Below are 1,011 nucleotides of genomic sequence, written 5' to 3' on the forward strand. Positions count from 1 at the left end.
CTGAAAATTAAAGGTTGGAAAAAGATGTATCAAGCAAATGGCAACTGTAAGAGAGCAGGAGTGGCAATATTAATTTCTGATCAAATTGACTTTAAAATATGCACACCCATACAAAAGCATAAAAAGGCATACACACAGCTTTTCTCTGAGAGCTGCCAACTGTGACTTTTATGTTCTTTTGGTTATCTTATTTCCCTTAAGTTGATCAAAAATGTGCATTTAACACTTTTATCAGAGGGGAAAAAAACAAGAACATTTTATGGAGAGAAATAAAAAATATACAAGGAGGTACCTGGTCACTCAGGCCTAGCTCTTCACCATGCAACTTCCTTTACTCTCTCCTTCCTAACTTCCCACCTCCTTCAACCTTAGATACTGGGCTCAGAATTAAACCACATAAATTAGTTCTTTGGGCATCTGACAAAGCTAATTCAGTCAGAATTTAAAGTGTAAACTCCTACAGTGATGACAGGCAATGATCTAGGTGGTGGGTAAGATTCAGAGACCTTGGTTTGAATCCTAGAGTCACAGACTCTGGTTAAAAGTCACAACCCAAGTGTGAAACCCTGACACACTCCGTGTGTGTGACCCTGGGCAAGTTACCTTTTACTCTCAAGCTTCTTCATCTGTAAAATGGAAATCATGAATTTTGTGAAAATAAAGTGAGCTAATATTTGAAAAATGCTTACTGAGCCTGATAATCAAGAGGTGTTCAATCTACGTTAATGCTATAAAATACAAAGAAAGTTACCTTGCATTTTCCATTGCATTAGAGGATGAGACTAGCTTTTCTTCCAGTGCTGTGACCTTCTTTCTGAGTTTAGCCTCCCTGTCTTCTGCAGCCAAAGCTTCACGGGTGTAAGAATCTTCTGATTCTAAAAGGTGGTTACGCAGTCTCTCTAGCTCCTGGTTTAAGCGTAATTCTTTGTCATGTAAATGTTGAACCTAGGTAGAGGACATATATTTTTCTTCTACAAAAATGCTCCCATATCTACCCTGCAAACCATTTTA

The 1,011-nt window shown here is 38.1% G+C and overlaps 1 protein-coding gene across 1 annotated transcript in view; it reads right to left on the reverse strand.

Annotated features, from left to right (window-relative positions):
- Nucleotides 1-751: 751 nt before the first annotated feature.
- Nucleotides 752-1,011, reverse strand: part of LOC103213516 (thyroid receptor-interacting protein 11-like) — a gene marked incomplete at both ends in the record, with an annotated part of 5,778 nt that continues 5,518 nt past the window's right edge. The window contains one exon of the mRNA XM_007959277.1: nucleotides 752-945. Coding sequence (XP_007957468.1) covers nucleotides 752-945 — 194 coding nt within the window. The remainder of the gene's footprint in view (nucleotides 946-1,011) is intronic.

The sequence above is a fragment of the Orycteropus afer genome, unplaced genomic scaffold, assembly GCF_000298275.1.
Source record: "Orycteropus afer afer isolate SDZICR_OR568_19922 unplaced genomic scaffold, OryAfe1.0 scaffold04539, whole genome shotgun sequence".
NCBI lineage: Eukaryota > Metazoa > Chordata > Mammalia > Tubulidentata > Orycteropodidae > Orycteropus > Orycteropus afer.